At 38.9% G+C, this 14,104-nt stretch overlaps 1 protein-coding gene across 1 annotated transcript; it reads left to right on the top strand.

The window, feature by feature from the left end:
* Positions 1 to 534: 534 nt before the first annotated feature.
* On the top strand, positions 535 to 12,673 carry LOC104268903 (matrilin-2-like; the record flags this gene model as incomplete). Its single annotated transcript, XM_009876051.1, has 12 exons — positions 535 to 657; positions 1,309 to 1,431; positions 1,519 to 1,641; positions 1,851 to 1,973; positions 5,573 to 5,695; positions 5,786 to 5,908; positions 6,081 to 6,203; positions 6,407 to 6,529; positions 6,672 to 6,794; positions 6,957 to 7,079; positions 9,154 to 9,567; positions 12,521 to 12,673. Coding segments are annotated over 12 exons (1,797 nt in total), but the record flags the coding sequence as incomplete, so codon positions are not given.
* Between the last annotated feature and the right edge of the window lie 1,431 nt (positions 12,674 to 14,104).

Below are 14,104 nucleotides of genomic sequence, written 5' to 3'. Positions count from 1 at the left end.
TCCCCATGGCCTCCCCTCCCCTTCCCATGGCCTTGCAGGAAATTAAGGTGTATGGGAAAGAAAATGAAAGCAAGATTCTACTACATACACCAAACTTGTAATCCTGATTTACAGAAAAATGACAAAAACCTTCTGAATTTAAGCACAGGGGAAAAAAGCATGACTGTTTCTGGTTTCATCAGGCTCATTGCTGAAGATAAAAGATGATGCTAGAAACATGTTTTGCACCAGGAAGATTACTTTCTGGTGGATGTGGGATTTAGGTGCCTTTGGAAATTCCTAGAGGTCAATACTCTGCATGCTAGGGGCACGTGAAATCTACAAACTCTAGAACGACCGGAGTGCACTTTTCCTTAATAGTAAGATATTATCAGGACAAAGATGTACTTTTTTGTTACAACAAAAAAAAGATGATTTGCAGAATTGAATCCAGTATACTAGCAAGGCTAAGAACATTCAGTAGCTGGGAATTGTAAGACTTTGAGCATCTTGCCATTAACTAAAACAATTTTTTATCTATTGAATTAAACCCAGGTAAAAATGTCTGCAAATCAGTCAGCCATGGCTGTGAGCACATTTGTGTTAATGCTGACAGTTCCTACATCTGCAAGTGTCGCGAGGGATTTGTATTGAGAGAAGACGGCAAGACGTGCAGAAGTGAGTGCCCAGTATCTATTGACCATTTTTGTGTGTGCATAGGACAGGAAATAAAGGGTTTTTTCACTTGTTACCAGAAAAAAAAAACAAACCAACAACCAAAACCAAACCCTACCTTTCCTTTTGATAGCTACGTTTTTTTAACATGTTTTTATTCAAAACTTACACGAATCATTCCCAGGACAGGACATCTGCAAATCAGTCAACCATGGCTGTGAGCATATTTGTGTTGATGAAGACAACTCATATGTTTGCAAGTGTCATGATGGTTTTCTGCTGAGAGAAGATGGGAAAACATGCAGAAGTAAGTACTCTGGCAATTACTCAGACTTGTATCTACAGTATGTAGATCTGTGTAAGTGTTCTCACAAATGCAACAACACCAGTGTACTGTTATGATATAGGAGTAGTATTGTTATACCTGCCAAAAGCTTGTAAGAGACTGTGGACAGAAATTATGTGTTTTAATAGCCAGACTGGAGACAAAAAAGAAGACAGCTTTTCAGGTGCAAGAGTTAGAAATGTTTGCCGCCTGCGTTCTTGCCCATTTCTTCCGATGATATCAGTAGTGGTGATAAAAGCTATTACTTTTCCCTGTATGACACAGCTGTTGTAGGTGTGCTTTAACCAAGTATCATCACCTTTTCTCAGATAAAGACATTTGCAGCTCAGTTGACCATGGCTGTGAACATGTTTGTGTTAATACTGATGAGTCATACATCTGCCAGTGTTATGAGGGGTTTGCATTAAGAGAAGATGAAAAAACATGTAGAAGTAAGTATCCTTTAGTAGAAGATTTCTCATATAATCTGTGCATTTGTAGACGTGTTTTAAATACCAACAACCTTATCCTTTTTCCAGATAAAGATGTTTGCAATTCTGTTGACCACGGCTGTGAGCATGTTTGTGTCAATACTGATAGTTCATACATTTGCCAGTGCTATGAGGGTTTTGTGTTGAGGGAAGACAAGAAAACGTGTAAAAGTAAGTTATTTTATTTTACTGTATTTTTTACACTCAGAGGTCTAGAAGAAACATACTGTGGTAGAGGTAGGTCTTCTCAGGGGGCATTTTGCCTGACAAAAAGGAGGATAAATTCTTTATTTAATAGAAGCTTATTACTTTTAGTCTTTAAAGTTCTGGAAATGTTCTCATTCATAAACTGTAGTAAATACAATCTAAATTATTCCTAGATAAGGACATCTGCAAATCAGTCAGTCATGGCTGTGAACATCTTTGTGTTAGTAATGATGATTCATACACTTGCCAGTGCCAGGATGGATTTGTACTAAGGCAAGATGGGAAAACATGCCGAAGTAAGTAGCTTACAAACAAAACAATAAATATCATTTTCCTTATATTCATAATGACCAGAATGGAATATTATTCTCTATAGATCATAAGACTTCTGTGAAATATTGTTTGAACTAAAAATACATTTCAGAAAAGCAGCCAATTTCAAGCTTTGAATGTAGCTTTTAAATTTGAACGTCATTTCTAGATTATGTTAACTTGTTCCTTAGTTAACCGCTTAACATGTTCTTTTGTAAATGATAAACAAGATGAAACTCCTTTTCTAATCTTTTCGTAAGTCTTTTTTCGCTCCTCTAAAGTCTCTGCTATTTATCAGCATCCTTGTGAGAGCACCACAGTGGTACAAAGTCTTCCAATGGGAGACAGAGCAGGGTCTAGGGTAGAACTGTAACTCACCTAGTTCTTATTAAAATCTACCTATCTTTTCTTTATGACCAAAGATAGCATGAATCTGTGACCAAAATATTCTGCTAGCAGTTGCATTCAGTTAATTATCTACTGTGCTCATCAGTTGTTTAAGACTGTCAGTCACACAGATGTCCTACATCTTGTAAGCACAGCCTTTATTCTTTGTTTCTAAATGGATAAGCTTAGTTATGGCTGTTTGGAAATGCAGATGATATGCTGTTACCTAGGTTATACAAACACGGCTGTCTCCTTGTATCAGCAACTCCTCTATTTTTATTTGCCATTCTCTCAAAACTGGAGTAGCCTACAAACATTGTCGGTGACTATTTTGCATTTTCTTTGGGGTTGTTTATAAAAATGTGAAGCCATAGCAGATTCTTAGAAAGAAAGCTGCTTGATGTTCCCCCATTTACAATTTATTCTGAAGAACCTCTCTAGGCAGTGTTAATCCATATAATGTTGCTTCTTTTGGCTGTTTTCTTAAAATAAATAAGACTGCTGCCTCACTGAATGCTCCATTGTATGAACAGCATGAGCTTTATGAAGCAGCCTCATGATCAATTAAAAATTACATTTATCTAGTTTTCCAGGATCTATTATTACATAACACCGAGTTGATTGATATTATCTTTCTTTGAATTTACTCTGAATCAAGTTCCACATTATCTATTTCATTATTCTAAGCTGACAGGCTTGCAATGACCTACTCATCCTTTTCAGACACTGGAACAGTAGTATTTTTTGGGAGGGCATGTACACACTGGTGATGGAGACTGCTTAGTGTTCTGAGACTTCCTCAGAGTTCTAGGAGTTACTGAAAAGTAACACTAAGCATCCAAGGTGTCCTTCAACCCACGCTTTTACAACTCCTCGCTGCAAGTTATTTGGAGTTACTGATTTAAAAATGTGTGTGTTCAGTAGGTGCTGTGTGACCTGCTTCTCAGCTGATGAAACTTCAGTCCAACAATATTATCAGTAGCCTATTTCATAAGTTCCGATCTGCATATACTAAATATTTTTAACATTTCTGAATTCAGGTTGTCAATTTTACTATTTCTCTCTAATAATCAACAATACATTATTAGAACACTTTTTGTTCCCAATAGTCTTTAAATAACTTAACTCATACTATCTTTTATTTTGTTGCACTCCCTTGTCCTTGTTATTTCAGTGTTTTCAAATACATAATATTTTCATGTTCAGTAAATACTGTGAATGTTCCTTTACTTTCAGTCATTACTCAAATCTTATAGCTGTTTCCAATTTCACTTTCTAAATGAGGTCGCTTCTTAACTACTCTGGCATTCTTTTTAGATTATGGGACTACTTTTGGCGGGGGGAGGGGGGCAGTTAGCTCAGTCAGTTGAGCGTGGTGCTGATAACACTTAAGGTCGCGGGTTCAATTCCCACTCAGTCCCCACGCGTTGCCTGAACTAGTCGAGAGGTGGCGTCCCTGCCCACGACAGGGAGTTTGGATTAAATGATCTCTAAGGTCCCTTCCAGCTTAGGCCATTCTATGATTCTATGAATAGTGCAATCATTCACTTTTTAATTCTTTTTATTATTATTATTTCCCTCCCTTCCCAAAATACACTGGCTCATATTTGCTTTCAGCTATGTAAAACATCCTTTTGAAGTAATAGCGGTGTCTGCTGCTCGTTAGTATTTGATTCTGTTTATAAACACCAGATGTGTCTGAGTTGCACACAGCTGTGTATAAGCAGATGCTAATTTTTGCTTACATGATGATTTCTTCTTTATCTGCTACAATGGGATCTGGTTTAGATTGCTGTGTCTTACATGTAATGCTTGTCGAGTGAGAAGATTTTCCTCTGTGGTAATTTTTGGAATTTTTGTATTGGCAGCATGAAACTTCAAGGTAATTTGGCTCAGATTGAAGTTCTTGTAAAAATGCAAGGTTTTCTTCCTTATACATTAAACCTAAATATTTTGCTGTAGAGTCTGAACTTGACTATCAGTGCAGTTTACTTTCTGTGTAAAAGTAGTTCTGTATTATGAGTTGGGAAGTCCCTGGAGAGGGACTTTTTACAAGTGTCCAGCGATAGGATAAGGGAAAATGGATTTAAATGGAAGGAGAATAGGTTTAGATTGGATCTTAGGACGAAATTCTTCAGTACGAGGGTGGCAAGACTCTGGAACAGATTGCCCAGAGAGGTTGTGGCTGCCCCCTCCCTGGAGATGTTCAAGGCCAGGTTGGATGAGGCCTTGAGCAACCTGGTCTACTTCAGGGCAACCCTGCCCATGGCAGGGCGGTTGGATTAGATGACCTCTAAGGTCCCTTTCAACCTAAGACATTCTATGATTCTATGAATGTTTTCTTTCCTGTTGCAGTGAAGAAAAAACAGGGTATCATGAGAGATGGCTCCACTTCCTTCTGTACTTTCTCCTCTTCATTCTTCTTGAAAAGGTTTCAGCCAACTGGTTTTAACACTGCAGTGGTGCAAATACTCCCATTATTTTCAGTAATACCAGTTAGATTTTATTTATCCTCCTAAATGAGTAGTTCCTATTTTTCTGGGGTTTGTTTATGCAGACTCCTGGCACTGATGTAAGGATGTTAAAGATCTATTTTGCTTCATGCCCTGTGGTGTTTTGCTTCATTTTGTTTTTACTAGCATGAATTTGTGCTAAATGACTGTGCTAGATTTTTCCTTCCTTTAACTCTTCCTGCTCTTAGTGTAAAGTCTTCCTCCTTAATCTAGTCAGATTAATCCTAAAATGTTTTCTTGTCAATGGGAGGCCATGCAAACCGTGCAGTTCTTTCTGCTCTCATGGTAAAAAAGTCATGGTCTCCGTCAACTAAGCTACCTATCATTTAACTAGCCAGAGATTTGCTTTCAGTTTGCAGGCTTTTATCTTTCTTTGCTCATGGGATTACCCTCACAGTCTTTGCATTTATTAAAAAAAAAAAGTTTTACTAGGCAACCACCTTAAATATTATCTAACTATTCCCAGGCAAGGATATTTGCAAATCAGTCAGCCATGGCTGTGAACATGCTTGTGTTAATGCTGGTGATTCATTTGTTTGTAAGTGTCAGGAAGGATTCCTGCTAAGAGAAGATGGAAAGACATGCAAAAGTAAGTAGTCAAATATTTATCAGCATACTTCTTATCTGCAGTTCATGCTTGTGTAGAAATGCATTAACCAGCAAGAGCTGTCATCTGTTTTCAGATAAAGATCTTTGCAAATCAGTCAACCACGGCTGTGAACATGTTTGTATTAATACTGATGATTCGTATATCTGCAAATGCCATGATGGGTTCCTACTGAGAGAAGATGGGAAAACCTGCAGAAGTAAGTAGCATGAGAACATAATTTGATGAATTGCACATATAATCAAGGCCTCTGCTGATGTATGTTGACTACCAACTCTTCTGTTTGTAGACAAGGATGTTTGCAATTCAGTCAACCACGGATGTGAACAAATTTGTGTGAATACTGAAGATTCCTACACCTGCGAGTGTCATGAAAAATTCATACTGAAAGAAGATGGAAAGACATGTAGATGTGAGTAGTCTGAGCTATAAAAGTATGTTTTTATTTGAGGCTTTTAAGTGTGGCTGTGAGTATTTGCATGTGTGTGTGTGTGTTTGTGATTTCCAGCTATTTGGGCTGGTTAATAAAAGATACTATCTCACCCTGATGAACCTCACTCACAGACTCCATCCATTCTTATTAGATAAAGATGTTTGCAACTCAGTTGACCATGGCTGTGAACAAATTTGTGTTAATACTGATGATTCCTTTGTCTGCAAGTGTCATGAGGATTTCATACTGAGGGAAGATGGAAAAACTTGCAGGAGTAAGTTGTTTAATCTTTGTTTGGTACTTCCTGGTTTGTAAATGAAACACATTATGCAACAGTATTGTGTTATTTGTATCTTTAATATAGAAGCAGCTTCAGGAACTGAGCTCCTTCGTGGAAGATTATTGCCATAATTTTTACATTTTGTGAAAGGTATTTACCTAGGAAACTGTGCTAAATATACTTTTCATTATTCCAAGGTAAAAATATCTGCAAAACAGTCAACCATGGTTGTGAACATGTCTGTGTTCCAACTAGCGATTCATATACATGTCAGTGTCACGAGGGATTTATACTGAGGCGAGACAGGAAAACATGCAGGGGTGAGTAGCTGAAACTTTTATGGGGAATATGTTTTTTTCAGTCATAAAGGAAATAACAGACTTAATTTCACTCAAAGCTTGTTCATGCCACTTTTGCATTTGAGAAATGGTCTAATGAGGAAATTCTCTTAACAATTCTCAGATAAAGACCTGTGTAAATCCATTGACCATGGCTGCGAACATGTGTGCATTAACAATAACAGTTCATACAGCTGTCAGTGCCGTGAGGGTTTTGTCCTGCGACAAGATGGGAAAACATGTCGAAGTAAGTAACTCAGTGTGTCTGTCAGCCACTTTTCTCTGGCATTGCAACGTAAACAAAGATGTTATACTCCTTTGCCAGACATTCTTCATATATCATGTTTGGAGTCTTTGAATTTATAAATATGTTAAATAGAATACATGTGAATATTTCAATTTTTCCTAGGTAAAGATGTCTGCAAGTCAGTTGCCCATGGATGTGAACATATTTGTGTCAATAATGATGATTCATACATCTGTAAATGCCAGGAGGGATATGTATTGAAAGAGGATCAGAAAACATGCAGAAGTAAGTACTTTTTATTTAGAAAATTTCTTTGATTTCTAAAATTACTTGACCTCACTTCAAATGCCTCACTTGAAAAAATATCTTGCTTCAAAAATATTATAATATGTGAAGTGTGATGGAAAATGTCTTGAACAATTAACTTGATGTTCTCGTAATAAAAATTAGCAAATTGAAACAGTTGTTTTGGCATAGCATCAAGTACAATAATAATTCTTTCCAAACATCAGGAAAAAAGCCAAAGCAAAATCTTATTATCAAGGAACATGCACTTTAATCACATTCATATACTGTGGAGCTTTTACCTTTGTATACTCCATTTTAAAATGCCACTAATTCTATTTGCTTATCTTCCAACATGATGTGCTTAATGACATTCATTTAACTTATCACTCCTTAATACTTGGAGCAGAAATTCTTCCAGTGGGACTCAGCAAAAACATTTATTTTGCAAAAGTAGATGCTTAGCTGGGGAGACAATCATTGCCAAAAAAACGGTAACATGTTCATGATGGATCTCAGACCTAACTAAAACCATTCACCACGAACTGCTGCCCTGCCTTGACTTAAAGAGTGATATTGAGATGGTTCTGATAGTCATACTCATGGCATTCCCATTGCCTTATTATGTGTGACACATCTTTTTCTCAGAAGATTGCAGAAAGAAATTCTTGAACATCAGTTTTAAAGTAGAGCTATTGTCTAAGAAGAAAAGTCCAAGTTTTAAAGCTGAAAATTCCTGCACTGACTTGGTAACAGATATCTTCAGTAATTTCTGCAATCAAAGTGATTTCTGCTGCATGGTTCTCTCTTGTATAGTGCTTACAGCATTCTCAATGTACAAACATCAGAGATGAGCGGAGGTCAAATTTCATTTGTTTCAGACTAAGATGCAAAACTTACATTCCTTAGTATGACTAATTCTCTTTGGAAGCTACACTGATCAAATAGGAGCTGAGCATCTCCGCAGCCAAAAGCATACGAGCCTATGCCTGCTGGAGGCAATTGCTTTCTGGAATAAAAAAACACCTGGGAGAATCAGTTGGCAGCTTCAAAGACATTTTCCAGTCCCTAAATTCCCTAACCTTGTCAGGGAGATACAGTGCCTGCAAACTGCTTCAATTTGTGGGTGCAGTTGCCAAAACATATGTGAGCTCCAAATTTGTCAGTCTCCTGACAAACTGAGCTTTAATAGGCAAGCCAGAAAAGGTTAATTTCAGCAATACATAAGCCTTCTAACTACAAAATTGTTAAGAGATGTACGGGCAAAAAAAAGAAACGTATAAACAATTCTCGTCCATGTTTAGCAGCTAGGCACATTTCTAGCATTCACTCCCTCACCTATAACTTTTTTGCTGCTTTTCTGCCACTAGAGGTTTATGTTTGTGCTGTAAACATACATGCCGTGTCTGAATTTTGTCCCCAGGCTGGAACCTCATCCTAAGCTCTAGGGCAAGCTACCTAACGCTTCTCTCCTCTATCAGCCTTCCCCAAGCTCTTTGGTTTTTGCCTCACCATTCCCTGCCACGCTGACTCCTAGCTTTTCACCTAGTACACAAGCGTGGCTTCACTGACTCATTTCTTTGTACAACCTTTACCTTTTTGCTACTTCTGCAAGATAAATGCAGCTTCAGTGATTCCTTTCCATGTCTTTCAGCACTGGTCATCTACACAAATGTAAAGTTAGCATACTGGAATGACAACTCTGTCTCTGTAGCCTAGCTATGTTCTTCAGTTACACAGTTCTCTTCACGTCGAAGTAATTCTTAAAATTTGCTGGTTGTTGCTGTATTTTTAAGAGTTGTAGTATTCTTCAAAGCAGCACGTCTCAGTGAGTATTCACTGTGATTGTGTTTTTATTAAACTCTCAGTCGTATGAACACTTTTAGCTTTTGATATAGAACGTACACAGCATCTTTAGACACACTGGCAAAGTCGGATGAGCCAGGAACAAGGTATGCTAGATGATCTCTCAACTTATAATAAGTCCCTGAGTACCTAGGTCCCTTTTGCAGCTTTGTTTTTTCATAATTTTTTCAGTTTTTTCCTGATGTGAACACTGTTGCTTATTTCACAGGATGCACTGAAGGCCCACTTGACCTGGTGTTTGTGATTGATGGATCAAAAAGTCTCGGAGAGGATAATTTTGAAATTGTAAAACAATTTGTCTCAGGAATCTTGGATACACTTGAGATTTCCCCCAAAGCTGCTCGAGTTGGTTTGCTTCAGTATTCCACTGAGGTTCGCACAGAGTTTACGTTAAAGCAGTTCAGCTCAGCCAAAGACATGAAGAAAGCTGTATCACAAATGAAATACATGGGGCGAGGTTCCATGACAGGACTGGCTCTGAAGCAAATGTTTGAGAGAAGCTTCACAGAAACGGAAGGAGCAAGACCATTTTCAGCAAATGTCCCTCGAATCTCCATTGTGTTTACGGACGGACGAGCCCAGGATGAAGTCTCTGAGTGGGCTGCTAGAGCAAAGCGACACGGTAAGCAGAGATGTTTCTGACTCATTCTACAAGGCAAATATGGCTCGAAATAAGATGTGGTAGTGGTATAGATGTACTGTAGTATGTGCTAATCAAGACTATTATAGAATAGTCTGCAAAGACCCTCCTGCTGAGTCGTGAGGTTCAGACTGGACCCCCTTGCTTTCTAAACTTCCTCACAGCGAGGAGTCTAGGTGCAGCTGGATCCAGTCCTAGCCCCCAGCTGTAAAGAAGAGTTCAGACCCCAGGTTCTGCCACAGAGTCAGTTTATTTCAGCTTGAGCTGAGACCCTCCAAGAGGGACCCCAGACACAGAAATTCCCCAGGCAATTAGACCCAAGTTCACCTCCCCTCCTGCAATGGTTCTGCCCAATAGTAGTATTTGGGTCTGGGGTCATCTTGTTCCTCTCTGGATCCTTTCTTGCTCTCCAGGTGGGCATTCTTTTCTTTATCTCGAGGGTGCAGTTTCTGTTGATCTTATCTTTCCCAATTAGCATTGGTTTCTGGGCCTTTCTTTAGCCTGAGCTAATCAGTACTTAGGTAAAAGTCCACAAGGCTTCAGTAAGCCTAAGGCTTCAGTAAATCTGGCTGCTGCTAAACAATGTCACTCATGAGACAAAACAAATTGCAATTCATGGTAATTTTAAGCAATCCCACAATTAATTCTAATATTCTACAAATAAACTATTCTAGTCTCCAACAAAGAGAGTGTTTGCCATAGCAGTGAGGCTAGTGGTATGATGACAGCTGTAACAGAACATCGCGTCTTTGGTGTTCACAGGAACCTTTGCTACAAGGCATGTACCCACGATGAGTGTCTCACCAGTGGGGTCTGTGCCACCCACAGGTAGTGGTACTACCCACCCGGCATGCCCTGAACATATCCACTACGGGCAGGCATTTGATAGAGAGATTTGGAAACACTGGGAACTTTATCAAAAATTCTAAGAAAACTATTTAAAAGAACCCAACTCATCTCTTCAAAATGCAGAAATCTATCCTTCTGTGTTTTGGTCTGAGCTAAACAGAAGGAATTCTGTTCAGTGATCTTACTCTTCTAAGAAACAGCGCTTTCTGAAGCTAACAGCATGTTTTTGCAGACAATGTCTGCTACTAGAAGTGATAATAACGCCGCATGTTAATAGTTACTATCAGGGATTTTTATGCAGGAAGGCTCTTGCTTATACTTGCTCCTGTGGTAACGAAGTTCATTAGTAAATCTTGTGTATTATGTTGAGGGTGCTGGGAGGTAAAAGGGGCTACAGAGAGGTAAAAGGGGCCACAAGGAAGTAAAAAGGTTACACCTCCAGGGAGGTTTCGCACAAGACAGGTGACCTAAACCAGACCAACAGAAGTATTCCATTCCATATATGTCATATTCAGTATAAAGTTGGGGGATCAGGGGGGTTAAGCCCTCTTCTTCAATGGCTGATGTCTGAGGAGGGCTCTGTCTGATCTTCAGCCCTTGAGCCTGATCCCGAGTTCCTGAATCCAGCTCCCGTATCTCGTTCCCCTCTGCTGCTGAGCCTGGGACTACCCAGTGCTGCCTGCTCTGCAGCATCAGTGGGGATTGCTGTGGGGGGACGGGGGGGCTAGCTGTGTTCGGTATTGGCTTTGTGTATATTCCATTATTTTTGTTATTTCCTTGTTAGTACTGTTATTGTTTTATTAAAGCTGTTTTAATTTTCTTTTCTAATCCATAAATCTCTTTGCCTTACTCCCTTTTGCTTTTGGTTTTGGAAAGGAGAGGAGTTAATAGAGAGAAACCGTAATTCGTTTAGTGGCCGGCACAAGCCTAACCCTTGACTTCCAGAGAAATATAGTAATAATCGGTTATACATTTTTACATATATTCTGTATTTGTAACCAATTTTGTAGTGATGATGGTGTTCCGGAAAGAAGATGGGTCCTCTTTACCGAAGGATATAGCTGTAGTGCTGTCTCTCTGTTTCTATGTGCCTTATCAAGTGATATGCTGACGTATCATTGAAAAATTGTGATTTTTAATTTAGAAAGTATGTAGGCAGAAATCCATCCTTTAGGACAACTGTACCAGGCATCAGAAACTTTTGAGCTATTTAGCAGGCAATTGGAAAAAATCCAAACTTTTCAAGAGAATAAAAGATCCCTTCCTTCTTGCAAAATATTCCCTAAGTTATAAGAAACTGCTTTAAGAACTGTGGCTGATGGCCCACAACACTAAGTAAATAGGTAGATTTTAGAAGATGCTGTTCTTATTTCATTGACTTGATATATCAGTCATAACTTGATACGTGATTAATATTGCGATTGTCAGGGCTGCTAACTCTCTGCAAGCAGAAAAGGGAAAAATGTCCAAGGATCTGAGAAGAGCATGTGATAACAAGGGTGCTGTTACAAGGAAATATAAACAAAGTGGGGGAGGTTAAATATTAAAAATAAAAGGAAAGATTTATAAGTTAACTAGTGAGATCTGGGAAAGTACTTGGCGGATTTACAGGACTGAAGAAGGAAAGAAATACAAGCCAACCTTGCTTACTTGCTGAATGAAACCTCAGCTCCGGACTGCTTACACTGATATTTGTAACACTCCAAGCCAAATCCATCCCCTGTGTAATTGCAGCATAGGCAATGTAGTAATGCTGAATATGAAATTGGCCTTAAATGCTTTATCACTGATATCTCCAAGTCTTTAAAAAGCAACAGACCTCAGCATGACTGGTCCATTCATTAAACTGAATCGGCTTCTGGTAGATGTTTTACTTACCTGGCTTAAGTGCAGCGGTAGGCAGATTCATGAGGAAAAGTAAGGAGATGCTTACGTTAAATGTTAAATAGTTGGAAAAAGTGTATTTTATGGCATTTTAAGGCCTAGGGTTCTTCAGCAAAAAAAATGCTCATGTTTTCCTTCCATGGAGGAACAAGGACTTAAAACTGCTCATGTAATAATTATGTGCAATTTCTTTTAAATCTAGGTATAATTATCTATGCCGTTGGAATAGGGAAAGCAATTGAGGAAGAACTGCTGGAAATTGCTTCTGAGCCGTCATACAAACATCTCTTTTATGCTGAGGATTTTACAGCTATGGAGGACATCAGTGAAGAGCTTAGAGCCCAAATCTGTGAAGGTAACAGTATTCCACTTTCATTAAGGTAGCAGAGGAATGAATGCTCATAGATCTTTTGCAGGCCTCAAAGGACAACTACTATTATAATACAGGTCACAGATCATCAGTGTCAGACATTATAAGGCATGAATCACAGTAATTTTTCTGCCCTTTCATCTGTAAGGAATATATACCCTTAATCTGTCGTCAGGTAAAGGTATATAATTGTCTTTATTTTTATGAAGGTTGTATAAAATGTACACTTCAGTGCCCAGAAGCATCAATTGCTCCCTCTCCTTTCTGCAGTTAAGTCAGGCATGTACTGAATCCCACTCAGCCAAGAAAGCGTGATCTGAATCACTAGGAATGTGGGAAAACGACATAATGTCTTAATGAGAATAAAAAATTACTCTTAAGACCAGTGGCAAAACCCTAAACCACAGCAAATCATCAAGAGCCATTGTGCGTATTTATAGAAGCCTAAAAATAGTTAATTGAACGCACACTCCCAGCCACAAAGAGTGCATCTCAGTTATGTGTAAGCTCCAAATTCTGCTCCACAAATGGGGAAGGTTTGTTCTAGAAAGCAACCTTCCTCGTTCTGGCACAAACAGCATCTATATAAACATTCCCAGCCGAAGTTTTGCAAGGGGAAGGGGGAACACAAGCTGGGACAAAACCTCTTCAGGGAGAGAGAAGACAGCACGTCTCTCCTACTCACACGTTCCCAGGACTGAGCACTATTTGTACATTCAAACCGGTACCTGAAGCAAAATTCAGAAACACCACCGTATCAGGCATAGCGCTAGAGTTGTGCAAGATGATTTAATTTTCATTGGCTTTTATTTGGTTGTTTTTCTTGGAATTAAAGGCTTTTATTTTCTTCTTTAATGTTACTGTATAAAATTGTCTGGCAAGCAGCAGTGCATCTCTTCCCCAGGTCAAAGAATAAGCTGGAAGAAAAAAATTGGAGGAGGTTTCCTAGCTTGCATATTCTTTGTTTTTCTTGGTCCTAAGTCCTACTCCCATCCTTCTAAAATACAAAAATACTATGATAACATAAAACCAAGTCTGTTCAATTAACCTTCTTATTAGGCAGATAAGCTGCTGCTGACAGCATGTCATCTTAAAAGCTTGGGGAGATGCCAGAGCCAAAACTATCTGGCAACCGGTATAATAATTCTCACTCATTAGCAAACCCCAGAGCTCAGTGATGGAAATGCATCCTTCAGGTACCCACAGCAGTGTTTAGCAACGACGATTTTCTGGTTTTTTATTTATTTCTTTTTAAACTACATTGCTTAGTATATGAAAAATAAGTAAATCCTGCCCCTTTGTGGCAGTTTCTAGACTACATCTCTCATAACTGGGCAGAGCTGGCACCTCTAAGCTTCCCTCCTCTCACCAAGAGGCAGTGCCTCACACCTGTCAACTGAGCACTGACCCAGCCAT

This window comes from Apaloderma vittatum, unplaced genomic scaffold, assembly GCF_000703405.1.
Source record: "Apaloderma vittatum isolate BGI_N311 unplaced genomic scaffold, ASM70340v1 scaffold23559, whole genome shotgun sequence".
Lineage (NCBI taxonomy): Eukaryota > Metazoa > Chordata > Aves > Trogoniformes > Trogonidae > Apaloderma > Apaloderma vittatum.
Note: the sequence above shows the minus strand (reverse complement) of the source record. Positions and strands in the feature narration are given on the sequence as shown.